Source organism: Mesoplodon bidens (genome assembly GCF_964165515.1).
Source record: "Mesoplodon bidens genome assembly, chromosome: X".
In the NCBI taxonomy this organism is placed as follows: domain Eukaryota; kingdom Metazoa; phylum Chordata; class Mammalia; order Artiodactyla; family Ziphiidae; genus Mesoplodon; species Mesoplodon bidens.
The window spans coordinates 20,500,372-20,524,238 of NC_138163.1; the positions used below are offsets into that span (position 1 = coordinate 20,500,372).

Consider the following 23,867-nt stretch of genomic DNA (forward strand, 5'->3'; position numbering starts at 1 on the left):
CCTCTCAGTTTCTTCATCTGTAAAATGAGGATAGTAATGGTATCTTATGCGGTTAATGAGAATAAATGAGGTAATGTGTATAAAGTGCTTAGCACAGTGTCTGGAACATTGCAAATGTTCAATAAATGATAGCTATAAAATTATCTTTCACTGCTCCCCAGTGTGAACTCAGGCTCCCATAGGGAGGTCTATTTACTACATCATGTCTTTGCTGTTTCTCTCGGCTGGAATGCTTGCCTTCCTTTCTGCGCATTCAAAATGCTATTTACTCTTTTTGTTAAGTTTTTTTAAAGTAATGCATATTCATGGTTTAAACGTTAAATAGATTAATAAGACTTTTTAAAGCAAAAGAGCAGACCTCTACTCCATCTCTCCCAACTTCTGATCTGTACTAGTAAAGCAACTACTTTCAATAATCTTAGCTGTTTCCTCTAATATTTACTTCCATATTTCTAAATAATGTACTTATACTGATGTTCTTTTTAAATTTATTTATTTATTTATTTTTGGCTGTGTTGGGTCTTCGTTTCTGTGCGAGGGCTTTCTTCAGTTGCGGCGAGCGGGGGCCACTCTTTATCGCTGTGTGCGGGCCTCTCACTGTCGCGGCCTCTCCTGTTGCGGAGCACAGGCTCCAGACACGCAGGCTCAGTAGTTGTGGCTCATGGGCTTAACTGCTCCATGGCATGTGGGATCTTCCCAGACCAGGGCTCGAACCCGTGTCTCCTGCATTGGCAGGCAGATTCCCAACCACTGCGCCACCAGGGAAGCCCATATACTGATGTTCTTGATATTTCCATTTTTAGATAGTACTTATTGCCTTCTTATCATGGAAGATAAAGATTTAGACCTCTTACAACACCATCCTTTCCAACTTGCTTTCCCTTCATACTACAAAAGAGTTTTTTAATTTGGTAAAATAGTAAGGCAGTGTTCATTATTATGACTATGTAAATGTCTTTCAGTTTGGAGCCAAACAGTATTTTATCATGAATGATTTACTTCTTGAGCAACTTTCACTTTTTCCGGGAGTTAAAAACTGTCTTGGTTTTTGTTAGTTTGTTTGCTTTGTTTTATATGTATCAATTACTAATTCTTCACTAATTTTCTCATACCTGTAAAACATTTCTGAATACCACTCTTCATATCATCAAACACATCAGGTAATCTATTAGCTACTCGAAAAAATTCTTTTCTCTACATACATCCCTCCTGTATCCCTCCATCTTCTTACTCTCCTCTGGCCTGGCTGATCTTTAGGTATGCCACACAGCTATATACTGCAACCTTTCTTTCATTATCATCTGGGGAATTCCCTTCACTCCTCTTTTATGTTAATCCCCTGTTTCTGGATGTCTTCCTCTTTCTTGGTTTACTCTTTCATATGACGGAATGAATATTCCAGTGGCTTCTGAGAAGTGAGGTTCAAATTTTAGATCATTTACTACTCCTGCATGTGGACCCATTGCTCCTGTAGGCAGGTGCACTTACCATTTACTGGAATATTTTTGCATCCACATCTTTGCCATTCTCCTCCTTAGAATGCTCTCCTACTTCCAGTCTGTGTCTCCAAATGCTATTTGTATTTTCAAACTGATTCTTATTTTTACAAAAATAATGCACGTACATAGCTTAAAAGTTAATTATAAGGAAAAAGACAAGGTTGCCCACTCTCACCACTATTATTCAACATAGTTTTGGAAGTTTTAACCACAGCAATCAGAAAAGAAAAAGAAATAAAAGGAATCAAAATCCGAAAAGAAAAAGCAAAGCTGTCACTGTTTGCAGGTGACATGATACTATACACAGAGAATCTTACAGATGCGACCAGAAAACTACTAGAGCTAATCAACGAATTTGGTAAAGTAGCAGGATACAAAACTAATGCACAGAAATCTGTTGCACACACGTGGAACAACTCCTACAGAACACCTACTGAATGCTGGCAGAAGACCCCAGACCTCCCAAAAGGCAAGAAACTCCCCCAGGTACCTGGGTAGGGCAAAGTGGAGAGATTCCCGCACAGAGGATCGGTGCCGACCGGCACTCACCAGCCCGAGAGGCTTGTCTGCTCGCCCGGTGGGGCAGGCGGCACTGGAAGCTGAGGCTCGGGCTTCGGTCAGAGCGCAGGGAGAGGACTGGGGCTGGTGGCAAGAACTCAGCCTGAAGGGGGCTACTGCACCACAGCTAGCCGGGAGGGAGTCCGGGAAAACTCTGGAGCTGCCGAAGAGGCAAGAGACTTTGTCTTCCCTCTTGGTTTCCTGGTGCGCAAGGAGAGGGGATTAAGAGCGCTGCTTAAAGGAGCTCCACAGATGGGCGCGAGGCGCGGCTGAAAGCGCGGAGCCCAGAGACGGGCGTGGGACGCTGGGGCTGCAGCTGCCGCCGCCAAGAAGCCTGTGTGCGAGCGCAGGTCACTGTTCAGGCCGCCCTTCCAGGAGCCTGTGCAGCCTGTCACTGCCGGGGTCCCGGGATCCAGGGACTGCTTCCCTGGGAGAATGCACGGCGCACCTTGGGCTGGTGCAACGTCACGCCGGCCTCTGCCGCTGCAGGCTCGCCCCGCACTCCGTGCCCCTCCCTCCTCCCCGGCCTGAGTGAGCCAGAGTCCCCGAAGCGGCTGCTCCTTTAACCCTGTCCTGTCTGAGCAAAGAACAGACGCCCTCCGGCGACCTACACGCAGAGGCAGAGCCAAATCCAAAGCTGAGACCCGGGACCTGTGAGAACAAAGAAGAGAAAGGGAAATCTCTCCCAGCAGCCTCAGAAGCAGCGGATTAAAGCTCCACCATCAACTTGATGTACCCTGCATCTGTGGAATACATGAATAGACAACAAATGATCCCAAATTGAGGAGCCAGGAGTCAGTGCTGTGCCTCTGAGGTGGGAGAGCCAAATTCAGGACACTGGTCCACAAGAGACCTCCCAGCTCCACATAATATCAAACGGCGAAAATCTTCCAGAGATCTCCATCTCAACACCAGCACCCAGTTTCACTCAACGACCAGCAAGCTACAGTGCTGGACACCCTATGCCAAACAACTAGCAAGACAGGGACACAACGCCACCCATTAGCAGAGAGGCTGCCTAAAATCATAAAAAGTCCGCAGACACCCCAAAACACACCACCAGACGTGGACCTGCCCACCAGAAAGACAAGATCCAGCCTCATCCACCAGAACACAGGCACTAGTCCCCTCCACCAGGAAGCCTACACAGCCCACTAAACCAACCTTAGCCACTGGGGACAGACACCAAAAACAACGGGTACTACGAACCTGCAGCCTGCAAAAAGGAGACCCCAAACACAGTAACATAAGCAAAATGAGAAGACACAAAAACACACAGCAGGAGAAGGAGCAAGATAAAAACCCACCAGATCTAACAAATGAAGAGGTAATAGGCAGTCTACCTGAAAAAGAATTCAGAATAATGATGGTAAAGATGATCCAAGATTCTATTTCCCAGATCCAAAATCTTGGAAATAGAATAGACAAAATGCAAGAAACAGTTAACAAGGACCTAGAAGAACAAAAGATGAATCAAGCATTGATTAAAAACACAATAAATGAAATGAAAAATACTCTAGATGGGATCAATAGCAGAATAACTGAGGCAGAAGAATGGATAAGTGAGGTGGAAGATAAAATAGTGGAAATAACTGATGCAGAGCAAAATAAAGAAAAAAGAATGAAAAGAACAGAGGACAGTCTCAGAGACCTCTGGGACAACATTAAACACACCAACATTCGAATTATAGGGGTTCCAGAAGAAGAAGAGAAAAAGAAAGGGACTGAGAAAATATTTGAAGAGATTATAGTTGAAAACTTCCCTAATATGGGAAAGGAAATAGTTAATCAAGTCCAGGAGGCACAGAGAGTCCCATACAGAATAAGTCCAAGGAGGAATACGCCAAGACACATATTAATCAAACTGTCAAAAATTAAACACAAAGAAATCATATTAAAAGCAGGAAGGCAAAAACAACAAATAACACACAAGGGAATCCCCATCAGGATAACAGCTGATCTCGCAGCAGAAACTCTACAAGCCAGAAGGGAGTGGCAGGACATAATTAAAGTGATGAAGGAGAAAAACCTGCAACCAAGATGACTCTACCCAGCAAGGATCTCATTCAGATTTGATGGAGAAATTAAAACGTTTACAGACAAGCAAAAGCTGAGAGAGTTCAGCACCACCAAACCAGCTTTACAACAAATGCTAAAGGAACTTCTCTAGGCAAGAAACACAACAGAAGGAAAAGACCTACAATAACAAACCCAAAACAATTAAGAAAATGGGAATAGGAACATACATATCAATAATTACCTTAAATGTAAATGGACTAAATGCTCCCACTAAAAGACACAGATTGGCTGAATGGATACAAAAACAAGACCCATATATATGCAGTCTACAAGAGACCCACTTCAGACCTAGAGACACATACAGACTGAAAGTAAGGGGATGGAAAAAGATATTCCATGCAAATGGAAACCAAAAGAAAGCTGGAGGAGCAATTCTCATATCAGACAAAATAGACTTTAAAATAAAGACTACTAGAAGAGACAAAGAAGGACACTACATAATGATCAAGGGATCGATCCAAGAAGAAGATATAACAATTGTAAATATTTATGCACCCAACATAGGAGCACCTCAATACATAAGGCAAATACTAACAGCCATAAAAGGAGAAATCGACAGTAACACAATCATAGTAGGGGACTTTAACACCCCACTTTCACCAATGGACAGATCATCCAAAATGAAAATAAATAAGGAAACAAGCTTTAAATGATACATTAAACAAGATGGACTTGATTGATATTTATAGGACATTCCATCCAAAAACAACAGAATACACATTTTTTTCAAGTGCTCATGGAACATTCTCCAGGATAGATCATACCTTGGGTCACAAATCAAGCCTTGGTAAATTTAAGAAAATTCAAATTGTATCAAGTATCTTTTCTGACCACAATGCTATGAGACTAGATATCAATTACAGGAAAAGAGCTGTAAAAAATACAAACATATGGAGGCTACACAATACACTACTTAATAACGAAGTGATCACTGAAGAAATCAAAAAGGAAATTAAAAAATACCTAGAAACAAATGACAATGGAGACACAACGAACCAAAACCTATGGGATGCAGCAAAAGCAGTTCTAAGAGGGAAGTTTAGAGCAATACAATCCTACCTTAAGAAACAGGAAACATCTCGAATAAACAACCTAACCTTGCACCTAAAGCAATTAGAGAAAGAAGAACAAAAACATCCCAAAGTTAGCAGAAGGAAAGAAATCATAAAAATCAGATCAGAAATAAACGAAAAAGAAGTGAAGGAAACGATAGCAAAGATCAATAAAACTAAAAGCTGGTTCTTTGAGAAGATAAACAAAATTGATAAACCATTAGCCAGACTCATCAAGAAAAAAAGGGACAAGACTCAAATCAATAGAATTAGAAATGAAAAAGGAGAAGTAACAACTGACACTGCAGAAACACAAAGGATCATGAGAGATTACTACAAGTAACTCTATGCCAATAAAATGGACAACCTGAAAGAAATGGACAAATTCTTAGAAATGCACAACCTGCTGAGACTGAAGCAGGAAGAAATAGAAAATATGAACAGACCAATCACAAGCACTGACATTGAAACTGTGATTAAAAATCTTCCAACAAACAAAAGCCCAGGACCAGATGGCTTCACAGGCAAATTCTATCAAACATTTAGAGAAGAGCTAACACCTATCCTTCTGAAACTCTTCCAAAATATAGCAGAGGGAGGAACACTCCCAAACACATTCTATGAGGCCACCATCACCCTGATACCAAAACCAGACAAACATGTCAGAAAGAAAGAAAACTACAGGCCAATATCACTGATGAACATAGATGCAAAAATCCTCAACAAAATACTAGCAAACAGAATCCAAGAGCACATTAAAAGGATCATACACCATGATCAAGTGGGGTTTGTTCCAGGAATGCAAGGATTCTTCAGTATATGCAAATCAATCAACATGATACACCGTATTAACAAATTGAAGGAGAAAAACCATGTGATAATCTCAATAGATGCAGAGAAAGTTTTCGACAAAATTCAACACCCATTTATGATAAAAACCCTGCAGAAAGTAGGCATAGAGGGAACTTTCCTCAACATAATAAAGGCCATATATGACAAACCCAGAGCCAGCATCGTCCTCAATGGTGAAAAACTGAAACCATTTCCACTAAGATCAGGAACAAGACAAGGTTGCCCACTCTCACCACTCTTATTCAACATAGTTTTGGAAGTTTTAGCCACAGCAATCAGAGAAGAAAAGGAAATAAAAGGAATCCAAATTGGAAAAGAAGAAGTAAAGCTGTCACTGTTTGCAGATGACATGATACTATACATAGAGAATCCTTAAGATGCTACCAGAAAACTACTAGAGCTAACCAATGAATTTGGTAAAGTAGCAGGATACAAAATTAATGCACGGAAATCTCTGGCATTCCTATATACTAATGATGAAAAATCTGAAAGTGAAATCAAGGAAACACTCCCATTTACCATTGCAACAAAAAGAATAAAATATCTAGGAATAAACCTACATAACAAGACAAAAGACCTGTATGCAGAAAATTATAAGACACTGATGAAAGAAATTAAAGATGATACAAATAGATGGAGAGATGTACCATGTTCTTGGATTGGAAGAATCAACATTGTGAAAATGACTGTACTACCCAAAGCAATCTACAGATTCAATGCAATCCCTATCAAACTACCACTGGCATTTTTCACAGAACTAGAACAAAAAATTTCACAATTCGTATGGAAACACAAAAGACCCCGAATAGCCAAAGCAATCTTGAGAACGAGAAATGGAGCTGGAGGAATCAGGCTCCCTGACTTCAGACTGTACTACAAGGCTACAGTAATCAAGACAGTATGGTACTGGCACAAAAACAGAAAGATAGATCAATGGAACAGGATAGAAAGCCCAGAGATAAACCCTCAGACATATGGTCACCTTATCTTTGATAAAGGAGGCAGGAATGTACAGTGGAGAAAGGACAGCCTCTTCAATAAGTGGTGCTGGGAAAACTGGATAGGGACATGTAAAAGTATGAGATTAGATCACTCCCTAACACCATACACAAAAATAAGCTCAAAATGGATTAAAGACCTAAATGTAAGGCCAGACACTATCAAACTCTTAGAGGAAAACAGAGGCAGAACACTCTATAACATAAATCACAGCAAGATCCTTTTGGACCCACCTCCTAGAGAAATGGAAATAAAGACAAAAATAAACACATGGGACCTAATGAAACTTCAAAGCTTTTGCACAGCAAAGGAAACCATAAACAAGGCCAAAAGACAACCCTCAGAATGGGAGAAAATATTTGCAAATGAAGCAACTGACAAAGGATTAATCTCCAAAATTTATAAACAGCTCATGCAGCTCAATAACAAAAAAAGAAACAACCCAATCCAAAAATGGGCAGAAGACCTAAATAGACATTTCTCCACAGAAGATATACAGACTGCCAACAAACACATGAAAGGATGCTCAACATCTTTACTCATTAGAGAAATGCAAATCAAAACTACAATGAGATATCATCTCACACCAGTCAGAATGGCCATCATCAAAAAATCTAGAAACAATAAATGCTGGAGAGGGTGTGGAAAAAGGGGAACACTCTTGCACTGCTGGTGGGAATGTGAATTGCTACAGCCACTATGGAGAATGGTATGGAGGTTCCTTAAAAAACTACAAATAGAACTACCATATGACCCAGCAATCCCACTACTGGGCATATACCCTGAGAAAACCATAATTCAAAAAGAGTCATATACCAAAATGTTCATAGCAGCCCTATTTACAATAGCCCGGAGATGGAAACAACCTAAGTGTCCATCATCGGATGAATGGATAAAGAAGATGTGGCACATATATACAATGGAATATTACTCAGCCATAAAAAGAAATGAAATTGACCTATTTGTAATGAGGTGGATGGACCTAGAGTCTGTCATACAGAGTGAAGTAAGTCAGAAAGAGAAAGACAAATACTGTATGCTGACACATATATATGGAATTTAAGAAAAAAAAATGTCATGAAGAACATAGGGGTAAGACAGGAATAAAGACACAGACCTACTAGAGAATGGACTTGAGGATATGGGGAGGGGGAAGGGTAAGCTGTGACACAGCGAAAGAGAGACATGGACATATATACAGTACCAAACGTAAGGTAGATAGCTAGTGGGAAGCAGCCGCATAGCACAGGGAGATCAGCTCGGTGCTTTGTGACCGCCTGGAGGGGTGGATAGGGAGGGTGGGAGGGAGACGCAAAAGGGAGGGGATATGGGAACATATGTATATGTATAACTGATAAAATTTGTTATAAAGCAAAAAAAAAAAGAAATCTCTTGCATTCCTATACACTAATGATGAAAAATCTGAAAGTGAAATTAAGGAAACACTCCCATTTACCACTGCAACAAAAAGAATAAAATATCTAAGAATAAACCTACCTAAGGAGACAAAAGACCTGTATGCAGAAAACTATAAGACACTGATGAAAGAAATTAAAGATGATACAAATAGATGGAGAAATACACCATGTTCTTGGATTGGAAGAATCAACATTGTGAAAATGACTATACTCCCCAAAGCAATTCACAGATTCAATGCAATCCCTATCAAACTACCACTGGCATTTTTCACAGAAGTAGAACAAAAAATTTCACAGTTTGTATGGAAACACAAAAGACCCCAAATAGCCAAAGCAATCTTGAGAAACAAAAACGGAGCTGGAGGAATCAGGCTCCCTGACTTCAGACTGTACTACAAAGCTACAGTAATCAAGACAGTATGGTACTGGCACAAAAACAGAAATATAGATCAATGGAACAGGATAGAAAGTCCAGAGATAAACCCATGCACATATGGTCACCTTATTTTTGATAAAGGAGGCAAGAATATACAGTGGAGAAAAGACAGCCTCTTCAATAAGTGGTGCTGGGATAACTGGACAGCTACATGTCAAAGAATGAAATTAGAACCCTCCCTAACACCATACACAAAAATAAACTCAAAATGGATTAAAGACCTAAGGCCAGACAATCTAAAACTCTTAGAGGAAAACATAGGCAGAACACTCTATGACATAAATCACAGCAAGACCCTTTTTGACCCACCTCCTAGAGAAATGGAAATAAAAACAAAAATAAACAAATAGGACCTAATGAAACTTCAAAGCTTTTGCACAGCAAAGGAAACCATAAACAAGACGAAAAGACAAGATGAAAAAAAAAGGGAGAAAATATTTGCAAATGAAGCAACTGACAAAGGATTAATTTCCAAAATTTACAAGCAGCTCATGCCTCTCAATATCAAAAAAACAAACAACCCAATCCAGCAATGGGCAGAAGACCTAAATAGACATTTCTCCAAAGAAGACATAAAGATTGCCAACAAACACATGATAGAATGCTCAAATTCACTAATGGTTAGAGAAATGCAAATCAAAACTACAATGAGGTATCACCTCAGAGCAGTCAGAATGGCCATCATCAAAAAATCTACAAAAAATAAATGCTGGAGAGGGTGTGGAGAAAAGGGAACCCTCTTGCACTGTTGGTGGGAATGTAAATTGATACAGCTACTATGGAGAACAGTATGGAGGTTCCTTAAGAAACCAAAAATAGGGCTTCCCTGGTGGCGCAGTGGTTGAGAGTCCGCCTGCCAATGCAGGGGACACGGGTTTGTGCCCCGGTCCGGGAAGATCCCACGTGCCGCAAAGCAGCTGGGCCCTTAAGCCATGGCCGCTGAGCCTGTGCATCTGGAGCCTGTGCTCCACAACGGGAGAGGCCACAACAGTGAGAAGCCCGTGTACCGCAAAAAAAATAAATAAATAAAAAATAAAATACAAGAAAACAAAACTAAAATAGAACTACCATATGAACCACAATCCCACTCCTGGACATATACCCTGAGAAAACCATAATTCAAAAAGAGTCATGTACCAAAATGTTCATTGCAGCTCTATTTACAATAGCCAGGACATGGAAGCTACCTAAGTGTCCACTGACAGATGAATTGATAAGGAAGATGTGGGGTAGTGAGGTGGATGGACCTAGAGTCTGTCATACAGAGTGAAGTAAGTCAGAAGGAAAAAATCAAATACTGTATGCTAACACATATATATGGAATCTAAAAAAAAAAAAAAACAAGTGGTTCTGAGGAACCTAGGGGCAGGACAGGAATAAAGACACAGATGTAGAGAATGGACCTGAGGACACGGGGAGGGGGAAGGGAAAGCTGGGACAAAGTGAGAGAGTGGCATGGACATATATACACTACCAAATGTAAAATAGATAGCTAGTGGGAAGCAGCCACATAGCACAGGGAGATCAGCTCAGTGCTTTGTGACCGCCTAGAGGGGTGGGATAGAGAGGGTGGGAGGGATTCGCAAGAGGGAGGAGATATGGAGATGTATGTATATGTACAGCTGATTTACTTTGTTATACAGCAGAAACTAACACACCATTGTAAAGCAATTATACTCCAATAAAGATGTTTAAAAAAAAGCAGTTGGTATGAAAAAGGAAAAAATAAGTTAATTATAAGACTTGTAAAGAGAAAAAATAGAAGTCTATTATCCCGTTTTTCTCCATTTTCAATTCGTACTCCTAGAGGTAAACACTATTCATTACTTTAGCTGTTTCTTCTGGTATTTACCACATTATTTCTAAATAAAATAACTACAGTGACATATTTGACTTAATGACTTCCTATTTGGGAAGATAAAGGTTTAGTCTTCTTATGCCACCTCCTCTCCAACCTGTTCTCTATATTCCCGATATAGTTTAGCAGGATGTAGAATTCTGAATCAGAAATCATCTTCTCTGAATCTTGAGGCCAAAATATATCCCAGTGAGTTCATTGTAGTTCGTAGTGATTGCCTTTTCCCTTCCCCTGAAATAAAATACCCCATCCTTTGAACAATCAGTTCTAGAACCGTGCATGCCTTTGATATGATTACTAGAATATAACTACTTCCCCTTTTTGAAAAGCAAAACGATATTAGATCATCCACAGTCCCCTTGGACTTCTGTTCTCCATGATTACTAACCTCATTTGTCAGTACAGTACCCTCAGTGTAATTAATATGGGCTATTTGGAGCACTATAACAGGGAACCCTGATCTCACCTGACGAAGTGACATTTAAGCTGAGATCTGAAAGATGAATAGCAAAGGCTGTGAAAGCATTCCCGCAGAGATGGCTGCAAGTACAAAATCTGTCAGGGGAAAAAGAACTTTGGGGACTCCAGGGATAAAAGGTGGCCAGTGGAGTGTAGCTTGGTGAGTAAGGGGGAGAGAAGGCTCACCGGAGGCTAGAGTGGAAGGCAGCGGTCAGAGAATTCAGAACCTTGTAGTTGAGGTTAAGGCAAGATTTGGGACTTATCCTAAAAGCAATGAGCAGCTACTGAAAAGTCATAAGCAGGGGAGTGATTTGATCTGATTTGTCTTCCAAAGACTTCTGTGGTTGCAGGGTGGGGAATGAATTGGAGAGGGCCAATAGTTAGGAAGATATGGGTAAAATTGGTTTTACATCAACGTTAAGGCCAGCTTTGTAAGGGAGAAAGAAATTTCAAATGGGCAAAAGGTAGTCTTACGAGGTATTTGGGGTTTTTTTGGTTTGTTTATTTATTTATTTATTTATTTATGGCTGCGTTGGGTCTTCCGTTGTGGCGAGCAGGGGCTACTCTTTTTTTTTTTTTTTTTTTTTTTTTGCTGTATGCGGGCCTCTCATGTTGTGGCCTCTCCCGTTGCGGAGCATAGGCTCTGGACGCGCAGGCTCAGCGGCCATGGCCCACGGGCCCAGCCGCTCCGCGGCATGTGGGATCCTCCCGGACCAGGGCATGAACCCATGTCCCCTGCATCGGCGGGCAGACTCTCAACCGCTGCGCCACCAGGGAAGCCCAGGGGCTACTCTTTGTTGCGGTGCGCAGGCTTCTCAGTGTGGTGGCTTCTCTTGTTGCAGAGCACAGACTCTAGGCATGGGCTTCAGTAGTTGTGGCACATGGGCTCAGGAGTTGTGGCTCACGATTCTAGAGCACAGGCTCAGTAGTTGTGGCACATGGGCTTAGTTGCTCCGCGGCATGTGGGATCACCCCGGACCAGGGCTTGAACCCATGTCCCCTGTATTGGCAGGAGGATTCTTAACCACTGTGCCACCAGGGAAGTTCTTATGAGTTTTGTTTTGTTTTTTGTTTTTTTTGCCTTGCTCAAGTTTTAGTTTTCCTTGTAATTTATTTACTTTTTCTAAACATCTTTATTGGAGTATAATTGCTCTACAACGGGGTGTTAGTTTCTGCTTTAGAACAAAGTGAATCAGTTATACATATACATATGTTCCCATATCTCCTCCCTCTTGTGTCTCCCTCCCATCCTCCCTATCCCACCCCTCTAGGTGGTCACAAAGCACCGGGCTGATCTCCCTGTGCTATATGGCTGCTTCCCACTAGCTATCTACCTTACATTTGGTAGTGTATGTATGTCCATGCCACTCTCTCACTTTGTCACAGCTTACCCTTCCCCCTCCCCATATCCCTTCTGAGGTATTTTGAAAGCTAAGCGGAGACCTTTGAATTTCTTCAACTTGCTGATGGCCGTGATAGAGATGCTGGTATAACAGCTTCAAATTTCTTTCTTTCTTTCTTTTCTTAGTATTAGACAGAGGAAGTGACTCTTCCTTCTCATCATTCCCCTCCTGCTAGATCCCTGAATTGCTGATCAACCCATTGATCCCAGAAGCAATTTGCTCCTCTCCTTCCCAAGCATGGACTGATGAATCCGGTGCCCTAGTGGGTGTTCTGCCCATTTCCCATGGTGAGATTTCTGAGGGGCTGAGGTAGAAGGTGGGAAAGAGCAAGGGGGGTGATAGAGAAGAAAGGCTTCTGAGGGGCTTGCACAGAAATAGGGCAGCAGGACTGAAATGGTCAAGGAACACTTTCCCTTCCCTTTCTGAGACAGTACAAATTATATCTAGTCAAGATGGTAATAAGGACAGAAGACTGCTTCCTCTGAACTCCTGCCTGCAGGAGCCTGGGGCTTCTACTGCAGTCAGCTGATGCACCACAGGAGCTGGTGTTATATACCAAGAGGTCTGACAGTTTAGACAGGAGGAAGTTAGGTTTTGCAGTTCTGTTTATGGAACTGGCCAAATGAAAATGCTGGGTGATGGTCCACTTTTCATAGCCATTGACAACAGCTTTCTACAACACCTGGGTTTCCTTTGGAAGCTGTGAAGAGGCACTGAAAAGAACAAAAATAATTTCTTCTTGTCTAAAAAAAACACCTCACAAAGGAAAGAAATTCTAAAGGATGGGTGTGTGAGAGTAACTCTAATTCAGGTTAAATTTGGATATGGAAAGAAATTACCCTGCACAAATTTCATGTTTTGCTGAGCATATTTATGTGGAATTGCATTTTTATAGTCAAGCAAATTAATCTGGACCCAAGAGTATAGGTGTTGTGATGAAATAAATTAGGAGGACAAAGAGATGGTGAAATTACAATAACAAATGAAAATATGATCAACAATACTGCTATATCTTGGGAGATCCTAAAAGCCTTGCTTTTAAGCTGGGCAACATGGCAATGGCATGTGAGAAAATACACAATGGTGTGTGAGAGAATACTGAGAACCAGTTTCCAGTTCTCTAATTTTTTTTAAGTTGATCTCTTTGAATCTATAAGCTAAGTACATTTTTTCCATTTATTTAACAAAATTGAATATGGAAAGATATTACTTATTATTTATTAGTAAGCACTTGCATCCCCAAATGTCTAAATTCATTTTCTATTACCAATTTTATTGATAAGGATGTATTTTATTGATAAGGATTCTAGACTTATGCCTAGAACAAATGGCAATACACTCTTCCACCCCCAAATTCCAGTCAGTGTCTAGAATAGTGTCTGCCACATAGTAGGTGTTCAACAATTAGTGAGTTAAATTACGTTAGTTGTTCTGCTCAATAAAAGTAAAGCCAGAAAATACACTTTTTCTATTTGAAAATAAATCTTTGAAAGAGTAGAGAGTAAACCTTAGATCCATTTTGCCAATAAAATAAAATATCCTAATATCTGACTAACAGACATCTAACATAAATCTTAAAAATCACTAGATACAGCCTTAAGTGTGAGTAAACACAAGGAACCATCATAGGGAAAGAACTGGAAACGCACGGTTTTACTTCTTGGCAATCAGGACAGTTTGGGAACATACCTTAGGTCTCCTGCGTTTGCACTTCAATGAGGATGGGTACTCGTGGCTCACACTATCAAGTGCAAACTTCTAGGGTGTTTCTGAAGATCCTTTTGGGTTTTAGAGTTCCTCCAGGCTGTGCCCGCCCACACATGCTGGGCGTCTGCCAAGGCGGTGTGTTCTTTTTCTTAGATTGTCCGGCACTTCCTCACCGACCTCTCCCTCCACCCTGGATTTTGCCCACTGCGCTCCTTCTAAAGCCTTCTCATATTGTGGGGTCCAGTTTAACCTCCAGCGCTTTCGAGAAAGCTTCCCAGACCCCCTTTTCAGATTTACTTGCGCTCTCAGCACTTGGCACCTCTAGTCTAGCAGCCATTACTTTCTAACCTGTTGTTTTGGCACGTGGGTAGCCTGACCACAGCGCGACACCTCCCCCCACTCTGGGGAGGCCTTTTAAGAAGTCGCCGTGTCCAGCTCTTAACACAGCCTGGTGCAAAGAAAATGCCCAGGAAAGGTCTGTTGAAATGAATCTAAACCCCAGAGGGGAAAAGGAGAAGCGCTTGCGCCCAGCAGTAAAGGCCCTTGACGACCCAAGGGTAGGCCCGCGGTGTAGCTGGCCCCTGTCCCCAGCGGCACACTGGCAGGAGAAGGTGGCACGGTAGAGGCTCGTGGAGATGCCCCTGAACTTCCTTTACTTATTTCTTCTTTACTTTTTCAGAGGAACCTGAACGTTCTGCTCCAACAGCCTCGGGGCACGCCGTAAAGGGCGGTGCAAACCGGACGACGTGGGGTTGGGACGGCCAGTCTCGTGGCAATTCTAGCCTCGGCTTTCATATGTAATGTTTAAAGTTTCGCAAATTCCAGTTCTAAACTGGGAGCCGAGGGTGTAGAGCGTTTCCCGGTGCACAAATTTTCGCGTCCTAGGGAAGGCTCCGGGCATTCAGGGCTTTGCCTCACGTATCCTTTTCACATTTCCCACCGCGGGTAATCTACCGAGCGCTCCTGGCCTCCACTTCCAGCCCGAGCTGAGAACCGCGGTTCGGCCCAGCGGTCTCAGCCGCTTCCTCCTTCAACCCTCTGGGCAAATCCCGTGCGGGCGTGTGGGGGAGCTCCCAGCCCGCAGTACTAGGCGGAATACGGGCGCGGCGGGACTACAACTCCCAGGCTGCTCTGGGAGAAGCGAGGGGGAGGGGCGAGAGGGAGGGGTTTGGGGAAGGGGGGTTGTCAGGGAAATCCCGCCCCGCTGCACAGCAGCAACGACACAAAGCCTGACTTTACAACCTAATAGAGAAAGTGGAAGTGAGACGGTTTAGGTGGGGAGACAGGACGAGAGAAAGAACCAAAGGAGGGAAAGCCGCGTAGGTGGGAGCGGAGCGAAGCTAGGGTAGTGGGGAGACCCGCGCCTTTCCAGATGAGGAGGGGGCGGCTTTCATAACTAATCCCCACGCCCGCGCCCCGCCCCGCTCCGCCCCGCCCGCGCTGGGGTCTCTACAGCGCCCTGCTGGTCCCGGCTCCTCGCGCAGACCCCGGCTCCGCCCCGCCGGGAAGCAGGGAGCCCGGCTGTCTGGCGGGTTCGGGGCGGGCCGGCAGGCTGCACCGTGGCTCCCCAGCTCGGGTGCGAGACGAAAGCGCCGGGCGGGCGACGCGGCTGCCGCGGACTGAGGAGGGGCTGCGAGCGAAGCCGCGCGGCGGACGAGTTAGGGCCGGGGCAGGGCAGGCTGTCGCTCCCGCCCGAGCCAGGGGAGTAGTTTCGGGCTGAGGCGAGGTGAGGCGCGGGGCGCCTCGGGAGGGTCCCCGGTGGCCGCGAGCGGGGCGGAAGCACGCGGGCTGGCCGCAGGGAGGGCGGGCTGTGGCTCCGCGCCGGGGAAGAGTGCAGACGGCGGGGTGCCGAACCTGGCGCTGGTGGAGAGATCGGGGCGCCCCCCCTCCCCGCAGGAGGAGCCTAGCGCTCCTCCGCCATCCCTCCCCTGCGCGTTCGGCTCGCTTTCTCCGCGGGCTGCTGCGGGAGCGGCGGGGCGGCGGAGCTGGGGGAACGGCGGGGCCGCCGTCCCCGGGACGGGCGGGGCGGGGGCGGGCGGTGAGTGAGGCGGGCGGGTGCGGCGGGTGCGAGGGCGCCGGGGGGCGGGGGGAGTGCGGAGAGCAGCGGAGGGCGGGCGGTTGGCGGGGCAGCCAGCCTCGCCGTCCGTTTCGCGCCGCCGGCCCACGCCGCAGTGTGTGTTGTGGACGGCACCTTCTCAGACAGCCCAGTAGAGCCCAGCTCGGCGCCCGGCAGCCTTCGACGCGATGTTCCGCCAGAGCTTTAACCGTTTTGTAAGTACACTCCCTGCGGCTCCACGCGTGCCGGTTTGCTTGCTCGCCGGCCCCTTCGCCCGGTCCCTCAGAACAATTTTCTGAGGGGATGACTCCATCTCTGGGAGACACCACCACCACCCGTTTTTACATTTTAACTGAAAGCACCCGTTTTTACATTTTAACTGAAACACGCTGCCCAGGCGGCCAGGGTGGGAAGGCAGGTAGGACTCTCGGAGCAGCCCCCCACCCCGCCCCCGACCCCGGACAATTTATCCGGAGCTTCCCGGGGCTGTTACAGACCCTACCTCGAACGGGGGGCCACCCTCGGGCTGGATGGGGAGGGACCCGTGGAGGGACCGACCCAGGGGCCCCTCGGTTTGCCAATTAGTCGAAGATGGCGTTTTATTATCAGGGAGGTTGCTTTCTTTTGTTTCCTCTGCCACGAGCACATGGAGGTAAACCTAGACCTGTCACCGTGGCCCAAAAAAGACCTGGGGGCTGAAGGGTGGGAGGCTGGGGCTGGCCTCAGCCTTGCCCGGGGCTCGGCCGGCTGCTGACCCGAGGCCGGGCAAACTTTGGAGACCCAGCCTAAGCCTCCCACCTTGAGGGTATAATGAAAGCGAGGGTGATCGTCAGGGTGGGCTGGGTGGAGGTGGAGACGCGAGGAGGCTGCGCCGCCGCTGCCGAGCGCCGGGTCGGAAGCCTCGCCGAGCCCCGAACACCCCAGACATTGACCCAGGGGAGAAGGGAGCTGCGGCTGGACTCCTCCATCCACGTTGACCCCTTCCCACATCCCCAGAAAAGGGAATTTCATTGCCGAGGGAGTTTGGCACCGGGACAAGCGATTTCTGGCTACTGACTTTTTTGAGTAATCTGTTTACTCCTGGAGTGTACCTTAAGAATGGAGTAAAACCGGGACCATTTACTTCTATGCTGCTATTTGTAGCAACTTCCTTAATTGCAAGATGAGGTGGCGGGAATAGGATTTTATTTCTGCCAATGATGTGAAAGAAAGGGTTCGTCTGTAAATTTTCATTTTTCTGTCCTTAGGAAAAATGGTTGAGCGCTGTGAGCGCCCACCCCCCGCTCCAATGTCTGTTTGATAACTTGTCGGTTTGGCTCTTTTCCTGCGATTATTCCTAATCGAAGCGTTGCTAGCATTTTTCAAGCGTCGGATGAATTTACTCTCATGTTTTTCTGCGCTTGAAACTTTCCCAAATGTACCCTGGCTAAATGAAATAATTGTACATCCCATTTTAGAATGTTATTATCACAATAGTGCTATGTTAATGTTTTTCTAAATGTTTACCTCACCCAGAAGCCGTGTCTTATGAAATTGGAGCAGGTTTACCTGTGGCACAGAGCAGTAGAGGTTGTGCATATCAGGATTTTGAAATCCTTAGGAATTGGATTGTACTGGATGCTTTGCTAAAGCAAGTGACTAAAATTGGTTTCTCACATTTAGCCTGAGAAGGTAAAAGAGCATTGTACTTCATAGTTCTATTTCACATAGATTCTTGTGATCCTGGAGTGTTGTTTGGGGGTGACAAAAAGGGAAAAGTGACAAAGAGGACTAATTGTAATATTTGGGAAAAGGGTAATCTTTTCAGTGGCTCTCTTATACTGGAAAACAACTGCCCTCTGGTTCGTAATAAATTCATTAACTCAAAATTGAGATCATTTGAAACCAAACAACCCAAGTAGCAGTCTAAAAGCCCCCTTTGCTTTTCTTTTGCTTAGCGTGATCTGCATTGTATGAGTCTAGTAATGAAGCAGTGCTGGCCCAGGAAGCTAGGGCATGCAGCAGAATTTGCAGCAGTTGTTGAGGTGCCAGCCTGCAGGTTTGAGGCTAGTACTTTGCATCCCCGTCCAAGATATCTGCAGAGAATCACTTACGCTCACACTGAAGAGCTTTGACCTCATTGTTTCGGCTGGAATGCCCAGCTGCTCACATTTTCCTGCGCAGCCAGGACTATGGTTAAGTCTCCAGCATTTGTACCAGTGCAGTAAATTGAAAGCTTCTCAGGAGTTGTATCGGAGCCCTAGGCCCTAGGGCAAGGAATTAATCTGCAAACCCTTGGACTGAATGTGAAACATGCTATCATATACTCATTGCTAAAGAATGACATCAAAAAAAAATTTTTGGTGGTGGGGGGCGGCCAATTGTAGCTCCTCTAATCAGTGAGCCAAACACTGTCCTCGTCTTTAGCCTGGTAGAGATTGAGGGGCACTCCCATTTACATCACTAGAAGGATACAGTTAAAGATTTAGGTTGGACTTGGCCTTGCACAGCAATGTACATGTAGTCTAAGTTGTGTGCTTTTATATTTCAGAGATGGGGCTGTGAATTCCTTTCAGAATTGTGTGTTTGTGTGTGTGTGTACCTGTATGTATGTGAAATTGACTTTGAATGTGACGTAAATTACAGTGGTGTTGCTTATAGTTCTTGGTCACTGAAAACTAGATACTAAGTGTTAGGACAGGGCTTTACATTTTAAGCCTGACATGGGAAGTAGTATCAACTTCTATGGCTCAGTAGTATTTGCTGAATCGTTTAAAAAATGCCATTTATTTCCCCAGGTTCTCCAGTTTCAAGCTAAACGAAGTAGTGATTCATTGTATTTTTTAAAGACATGGCCTTGACGTCTTTGCCATTAAAAATTGTCTTCTTTCCTTTCTGATGAATTAGGACTTTCCTTTTGACAGTTTTGAGGTAGAAAGAAATTGGTGGATTTGGTGTAGGATTTTCGGATTTAGGTATGTAGGGGGTGTCTTAAAAGATTTAAGAGTTGGATGTCTACAAGTACAATAAAAGCACCACCTGGTCCCAGTCAACATCTCCATTCTCCATAAATACAATAAATAAATAATAGTTGTTTTGTCTATACAATTTATTTCCTTTAAAAGCATTTTTTAGAAGGTTTTTTTTTTTGGCTACGTCGGGTTTTCATTGCTGCGCGTGGGCTTTCTCTAGTTGCGGTGAGCAGGGGCTAGTCTTTGTTGCGATGTGCGGGCTTCTCATTGCGGTGGCTTCTCTTGTTGCGGAGCATGGGCTCTGGGCGCACCGGCTTCAGTAGTTGTGGCTTGCGGGCTCTAGAGCGCAGAATCAGTAGTTGTGGCGAAGGGGCTGGGCTTAGTTGCTCCGTGGCATGTGGGATCTTCCCGGACCAGGGCTCAAACCCGTGTCCCCTGCATTGGCAGGCGGATTCTTGACCACTGTGCCACCAGGGAAGTCCCTAAAAGCATGATTAATTGGAAGTCTGGGCTAGTTGAGACTTAAGGGTCAGGGACTTTTATGTTATTTTGTCTTTTACCCTTCATAACATTCCTAGTGATTACAATAGCATTTTCACATGGGTTTAAAGGTTTAATGAGAGTCTAAACAATGAGAATTCCCCCCATTTGACTTAGTAAATTATTTCATGCTAATGATTCAAAATAAGACATTCCTTGATAAAGTAGATCGGGGGCTTGGCCAAGTGTTATGCGGTCTAATTAGCTTGTCAGAGAGTGATATTAAACAGGTATGAATTTCTAGATCATTGACATACAAAAGCTTAAGTTTTGAGTTGAAATACTGGGAAAAAAATTATATCTCAGATTCTAGAAGCTCTTAAACTGCTTTGGTTCCATAAATCATGAAGCATATAGTAATGATATCACATAGAAAATTTTATATCTGTCAAAGAGGCCCAGGACTGGAAAGAAATTAGACTGCATAAGGTGTAATGAAAATTCAATATAAGACCAAAAATATTCAAAATAGGTAGCCAATTTATTACTTTGAGTCTGATCTCGGGTGGCCTTGGCCTACAGCGGCTTGAAGCAGGATTTTGGTTCCCCTGCCAGAGATTGAAGTCAGGTCACGGCAGTGAGAGCGCTGAATCCTAGCCACTAGACCACCAGGGCCAGTGGCCAGTGACAAGGACCTGGCCTGTCGGCTTTGTAGAAATGAATTCCCCAAAAGAGACGGAAGGTAGTGAAACAAGTGTTTATTAGGAGGAAAAAGGGCTCAGAGAGAGTCGTGCCCTCGTGGTAGTTTGAATCACTTTATATGGGGCGAAATTTCTTCCAGGTTTCTTTTGGCCAATCATCTTGCTTTGCCTGATTCTTTTTTTTTTTAATGAATTTTATTTATTTATTTAGCCACACTGCACGGCATGTGGGATCTTAGTTCCCCAACCAGGGATCAAACCTGTGCCCCCCTGCAGTGGAAGCGGGAGTCTAAACCACTTGACCGCCAGGGAAGTCCCATGACTTTGCCTGGTTCTGAGTCTGTATTTGGTTTATCTCAGGGTCCGCCCATGTGTGCGTGCATCTCTTAGCCAAGATGGATCCCAGCACAGAGGCCTATGGGTAGGTTGACATCACCTAGTGTGGGGTGGCGCCCCCTCCCTTTTGACCACCGAAGAGCCTTTCTGTGTAGTCAGGAAGGTCTTCTGAACCCCGAGAATGAGGAATATGTGGTCTCTTTATCTTTTCTCTGGGCAGGGCTCAGCCCCTCTCTGTTCCTGCTATTTTCTTTGGGAGTATCTGTCCACAGGGGACAGACTCCAGCTGCTCAGCCTGGGGCCCATCTATCTCTTGCCTCAAGTCCAAGGCAAGGCCAGTCTAGTGAAGCAATATATGAAGGCAATTAATAAAATTCAGGTAACTTTTTTTTTTTAGGAGCACGGTTTTTTGTTTTCTCCTTGAATTATCATTATCAGGGTAATTAGACTTTTTTTCTCTGTTTCACCTTACTGAAATCCTTGGCCTGACATTGCTGAGCATGGAAAATATTGATGAGTTTATTTTATTGTGTTTAGAAATTTATCTAAATGTATGTATTGCGATATTTTTGCATTTACACAAGCATTACAAATGGCCTGTGTGCATCTTGGCTCCTACCAGGTAGTTCATACGTGGCTGGGTTTAACAGGTGAATTTGTCCCTACTAAAAGCAACCTTTTATTATCATATTATATTGTAATTTCCCTTTAACTTATGTGGTACCTTACATTAGTCTTTCTCCACTGGGAGAGAATCAACCCCTAATGTCCTAGGGAATCCATTGTTTGTAATACTCATCTCCTCTGCGTGCATCTTGAGATGAGGAATTACAGTTGAGAAAGACTGCCCTAGACTGTGAACGCTGCTGGGGACAAGGACAGTTGGCACAGTGCCTGGTGCATAGTAGGTGTTTGATAAATATTTGAATGAACAATTTTTATATGTTTCACCAAAATAATAGCTTCTAGTTATAGACAGTGATATTTATAGTAAATTCTTCCTTATGAAGAACGATTAAAGAATGAGGATTTGGGGCTTCCCTGGTGGTGCAGTGGTTGAGGGTCCGCCTGCCGATGCAGGGGACACGGGTTCGTGCCCTGGTCCGGGAAGATCCCACATGCCACGGAGCGGCTGGGCCCGTGAGCCATGGCCGCTGAGCCTGCGCGTCCGGAGCCTGTGCTCCACAACGGGAGAGGCCACAACAGTGAGAGGCCCGTGTACCGCAAAAAAACAAAAAAAAGAATGAGGAGTTCTAGTTAATTGGGTGTGATATTGTGATTGATAATAACAAATATATGTATATGTGGTCTTTGTTTTCTGGCCCAGAGCTCCTAAAACCCTCTGAATTTCCAACACTGAGAGCAATAAAGGTGTCTTTTATTATGTTAATTAGGTGAATTGGAAAAGCACCTCAAGTTGGGGGCTGGTTGCCAGAGGAACCAACCCTTTGATTAGAGGGTTGGAACTTTCAGTCCCACTCCCCTGATTTCTGGGGAAGGGAGAGGGCTTGGCGATTGAGTTCAATCATCAGTGGCCAATGGGTTTGTCAATCATGCCTATGTAATGAAGCGTCCATAAAACCCCAAAAAGACAGGGTTTGGAGAGCTTCCAGGTTGGTGAACTCTTGGAGATTTTTGGGGACAGTGGCGCGCCTGGAGAGGGCATGGAAACTGTGCCCTTTTCCCATTCCTTGCCCTGTGCATCTTCTCTGCTTGGCAGTTCCTTTTATAATAAACCGTTAATCTAGTAAGTAAAATGTTTCTCTGAGTTTTGTGAGCCTCTCTAGCAAAATAATCAAACCAAAGGAGGAGGTTTTGGGAACCTGATCTATAGCCAGTCGGTCAGAATTACAGGTAACAACCTGGACTTGAGGCTGGTGTCTGAAACCCCAGGCGGGGGTTGTTGGAACCCCCATTTTGTAGTCAGTTGGTCAGAAACACAAGTGATCACCTGGCCTTGCTACTGGTATCTGAAGTGGCGGGGAGGGGATGGTTGAGCGGGGAGTCTTGTAGGATTGAGTGCTTAACCTAGATAGTGTCAGAATTGAGGTGAATTATGGGACACCCACTTGGTGTCTGAGAATTGCTTTTTGGTGTAGAGACCACCCCCCACATAGGAACTGTGATCAGAACCTAAACATTGGGGTCTACTATATACTGATTACCAATTTTTAAAGTATTAGAATAAGTCTATCTAACGACAAAACTATACTGACCATAGTATAAACTCTTAGATGATTACACCATCTTATGATCTTGGAGAACATTATTTCATTCAACAAATATTCACTGAGCATCTGTTATGTGCTGGGCACTGTGGTGGGCCCTGGGACACATTGGTGAGCCAGACAAACGCCCTCTCTTCATGAGATTAATTGTCATTACATACACGGCTCAGAGGACATGGTGACTGCTCCACGCAACTTGAGTTTTTGTGAATTAGTTGCTGTTGTGTACTTAACTTGTCATTTGCCTTTCTACCAGAAATAAAGTGAACAATCTCAGACGTTTTCTGGTTGTTTGGATTTCAGATGAAAAGGAATTTGTTGCATTTGACACCTTCAATATGACCTGAACATGGCAAACTGCTTTTTTGCAAATAGATGTTAGTCTGATCCTGTGTAAAGTGGGAAACCTATTTAGAAATGAATCACTATTACTTGAAATAAATATTAAATAACCTGAACACAAGTTTTTTTCTTTTTTTTTTCCTGATCTGGCTTTTACTGATTAAGCAACATAAAACTCTGAATGTCGTCTAAATACCTTCTATAAGGGTTTACCGTTTGCTCCTTCTGTTCATGATTATTGTTCGTAATTCAAACCTTTAGTGGGTAATATTGAGTGCGTACAGATCAGGTAGTTTCCAGTGCTCTTAGTGAGCTTTTAACAGAGGTGAGATTTGAGCAGGTAAAGCAGGCCATTTTCATATTGATGGAACTGTCCAAATGAGCAGCTGGGCAGTGGGTTCTGGGAGGTAAAGGATGGCCAGTGGCCCCTGGGAGAACCATAACTAACATCCC

The 23,867-nt window shown here is 44.3% G+C and overlaps 1 protein-coding gene across 1 annotated transcript in view; it reads left to right on the forward strand.

Annotated features, from left to right (window-relative positions):
* The first annotated feature begins 16,412 nt into the window (after positions 1-16,412).
* ATP11C (ATPase phospholipid transporting 11C (ATP11C blood group)) overlaps positions 16,413-23,867 on the forward strand; it is a 167,422-nt gene continuing 159,967 nt past the window's right edge. The window contains exon 1 of the mRNA XM_081223177.1: positions 16,413-16,591. Within this exon, the coding sequence (XP_081079303.1) occupies positions 16,565-16,591 (27 nt within the window). The 5' untranslated portion in view covers positions 16,413-16,564. The remainder of the gene's footprint in view (positions 16,592-23,867) is intronic.